The 3,662-nt window shown below is 39.5% G+C and overlaps 1 protein-coding gene across 1 annotated transcript in view; it reads right to left on the reverse strand.

Annotated features, from left to right (window-relative positions):
• The window catches only part of duox (dual oxidase), a 23,916-nt gene that overhangs the window by 15,744 nt on the left and 4,510 nt on the right, over positions 1-3,662 (reverse strand). Inside the window, exons 6-9 of the mRNA XM_014021498.1 lie at positions 1,960-2,126; positions 1,584-1,647; positions 1,190-1,286; positions 1,005-1,095 (exon numbers count right to left, since the gene is read on the reverse strand). Coding sequence (XP_013876952.1) covers positions 1,005-1,095; positions 1,190-1,286; positions 1,584-1,647; positions 1,960-2,126 — 419 coding nt within the window. The remainder of the gene's footprint in view (positions 1-1,004; positions 1,096-1,189; positions 1,287-1,583; positions 1,648-1,959; positions 2,127-3,662) is intronic.

A 3,662-nucleotide genomic window follows, 5' to 3' on the forward strand; every position in this document is an offset into this window, starting at 1 on the left:
TCACTTGGTTGTTACCGACATCTGGTGAAAATTTCATGTCATTAGCACCTCTAGTAATATATTTACTGAGAAAAATGGTGATGTGTTCAATACTTATTTTACCCGCTGTATGTTTTAGTCCCAAACTGGAGATGTTGTAAACAGCAGTGAGGTGTCATCATCCTATTCATCCCCAAAGAACCTTTAATTTATCTAAATTCAGCAGAACATAAATGTTCATGAGAGCTCCCTATAGGCAAAAAGAAGCATTTCCTGTATTTTTACACAGGATTTGGTAAAGAACAGCATAATTATTTTTAAACTTGATGTTTCATTAAAAAAAATCAATAAACACAGGATGAGCACACACAAAGTAAGGGTATTTAAAGCAACGGCAGAGCCCTATAAAGTGTTTACTGTATGTTTTACTTCTCTAAAGGTCTGGCTGTTTTATTCTTTAAAATGCTCTGATTTTTAAAAACCTTGGGGGGGGGGGGGGATATTATGCAATATTGACTTTTTTGAGCTTTATATGATGTTATAAGGCTATTCCCTCATCAAAAACATAACCAGAGTGCTGCTTTGATTAATTCATCATTAAATCCCCTGTGGTAGCCACGTGGAGCTGCCTAAATGTTTGCTGGTACAAATCACTGCCTATTTGTACTAAACACCCCCTCCCCGAAAAATTGTTGAAAAGTTATTCTGAAGTGGGAGTGTCAGAAATGGTAGGAGGTTCTTAAGGAGACAGAGGCTAATTTCAAGGAGTTTAGACAGACTGTGGAGCAAAGTTTAATTTATTTTTGATTTATTCATAACAACTGATGGTAACATGGTTACTTGATTGTTGTATACAACTGAACAATGTGCCTAGAAAATACATAACACACGTTTTAAACTAATAGCAAAAAATAAAAATACTAAAACAAAGCTGAGCTGTGTTGTAGACACAAACTAACACTTTGGTAAATGGATAGAATTCCTTTTTAGCACACTGCTGCCATTTATTCATTAAATGTGAGTACCTGCCGCTTCCAGAAGCTGTGACAAAGCCGCATCGCTGGTGATATACTCCCATCAATGTTGACAATCTTTCGAAAATGGCAGGTTTGGTTTCTGTAAAGAAATAAAAATAACAGAGCCAATCAATGTAAAGCAAAGCGCTGTATTTCGTACAGAATCCACATTCAGGATTGTCTGACATGGTTACCTCATGTAAACACCAGGTGGAGCCATAGTGACTCCAAATCTTATAGCAGCAGCCTGAAACTCAGGAGAGATCCCTGGATCAACAAACTTCTGGTAGCCTGCACACAGGGAAAAACACAACGTAACACAACTCAGAAAGCAGAAAATCTCCAGCTTTATCCGTGTAGCCAAAGTAAATAACATCCAGGGATCATCTGGATGTTGTTCTTTAACTCTCTTCAGCTCATTCAGCAGAAAGACGGAGACTCTTGGGTGATGCTTTTGCTGACGGAGCACATATCTGTGGAACACTGCCACCGATAGCTCACCTCACCTCACCACAGACTGTAGTCACTGGTGCATCACCTGCCCCCCCCTGCACTTGTACGTGCTCGTCCTCCGCTGATGAATCTTACCTGGATAGGGAGGAAGTTTGTTGCCTCTGAGGAATCCTGGCAGCCATTCATAAAGAGCAATACTCTGTGAAAATGCAGAGAGGTTAACTGAGTGCAGCTTCTTCAATCTGAAATAAAATGAATTTGTGACAAGGAATCATTTTTTTCCTGACTTTTCCTTGTTTTATTTATTAAAAGAAGTGTCATTCCTTCAAGACCTCGTTGACCTCAACTCTTTCTGAGCACACAGTTCCAGAGAGTACGTACAGGACATGTAAGAGATGACGTACCAGTCCTTAAAGACCACCTGTCGTTAATGAAAACGCCATCTTCCCAAAGTGCAAATTAAACCAGCATCAGCGCAGCGAGGGGATTACACCAAATCTTTCCCTTCTACCTGGAATGTGGCCACAACCATCTTCCTGGCGTGTTGGAACAGCTTCTCGTCTGACCACTCTGGGTGTTCCTTGTGCAGCTCGACGGCGACGTAATTGTGATAGCGAAACCAGATAATCCCCTCTGCTGCCGTGAACACATTCTCATTGGCCCAGGCGTTTCCCAACTCTGGACAGAGGAGATGGCACAAGGCAAGGAAGTTTTGCTTCTTTCATCAGGCTGATAAACATTAACAAAGACACGTTGCGCAGAAGTGGGTCAAACATGTAAAAGTGTTTCTTTACCCAAAAATCCTGCACCTCCTGCAGAATCCTGTCTCAGAAAGTGAAAAATACCTTCAAGCACTTCTATAAAAGTTTTTTTTCTACGAATGTGTCAAGAAAATTGGGGTGGGATGGCCCCTCGCTCTTTGCTCCAGATAATAACGGTGCAACTTTCACAACACAGGCAACAAAACACTGTTTTTTATGACACATCCTTGTCTTCTTCTCTGCTATTGAAAGAAGGATTTAGTCTGGTCAGTGTGACACGACGTTTACACAATAATTAGAGTCACGTCAGGCTGGGCCTCTTTTGACTCAGGCTCCGACTGCAACACTGATCTACGGGTGAAATATTGTTTGCAAACAGTTTCTTTGCTTTCAGCCGTGTGCAGTATCAACGGCGCGGTTATTGCGACACAGTTTGTTTTCTTTTGGACTGAATGAAAATTTCATTACTGTTTAAGCAAATAATTCATGCAGAAGCCTGTAAAAGTAAGATGAAATGTCACTGACCTCCACTGCTTTGGACAGAGGGCTGCAACTTTTACAATCAAGAGACATTTCTGTTCTTTGGCTCACTAATAAACAGTGTCCTGAGCTGCAAAACTTCCTACAACTCTACCAAAAACTAGTTCAAGCCAACGTGCAGTGATGTTTAGAGCAATGCATGAATGGAACTCACTACCACATAGCATTAAAGAAAGTACTGCTTACAGTTTTAGGAAGCAACTGAAAACTTATTATAAAAATAATTTATCTTTTGGATAGATTTATGTGCGTTATGAATGTTGAGATGTTGTTGTAAATGGAGAGATGCTATTGTGTTTTTATGTATTAAATGTAAATGTAGAGATGCTATTGTTTTTATGTATTAGAGTACCACAGTATCTAGGACTACAGTAAGTAGATGAAGTTTGTGAATTTTTGTTTTTGTAAGGGAAATTTAAAATATTTCCATATTTAAAGCTAAGGCTTGTGTTTTCTTTGAAATACTGAAATGTGGAATGTGTTGTTTTAATGTTTTATCTGTAGAGTGATTTCTTAAATGTAATTTGTCTTTTTTTTTTTATTGACCCCAGGAAGAATAGCTGATGCAGCACACTGCTGACGCTAATGGGGATCAAATAAATAAACAAATAAATAAACTGTGGTTATCAACTGGTGGCCCGAGGGCCACTTTGAGTTTGTTGAAGGGGGGGCCGTTCCAGCCAAAGAGGGTGACATTTTAAATATTGCAAATTTTAACGTTTATTACTATTTTTACACTTTAAGACAAAAGAAAAGAACATATTTATGTAAATGAGAAAAATACTGCATTTAGTTTTTTACCAAATTTAAAGGGATTGACACACGGGAGGCGACGTCGCTCGCTCTCCATTCATTTCCTATGSARCCTGTGCGGTGAGGCGACAATCGCTTGCCCTCCTCCAGCTAAGCGACC

This window comes from Austrofundulus limnaeus, unplaced genomic scaffold (genome assembly GCF_001266775.1).
Source record: "Austrofundulus limnaeus strain Quisiro unplaced genomic scaffold, Austrofundulus_limnaeus-1.0 Scaffold296, whole genome shotgun sequence".
In the NCBI taxonomy this organism is placed as follows: domain Eukaryota; kingdom Metazoa; phylum Chordata; class Actinopteri; order Cyprinodontiformes; family Rivulidae; genus Austrofundulus; species Austrofundulus limnaeus.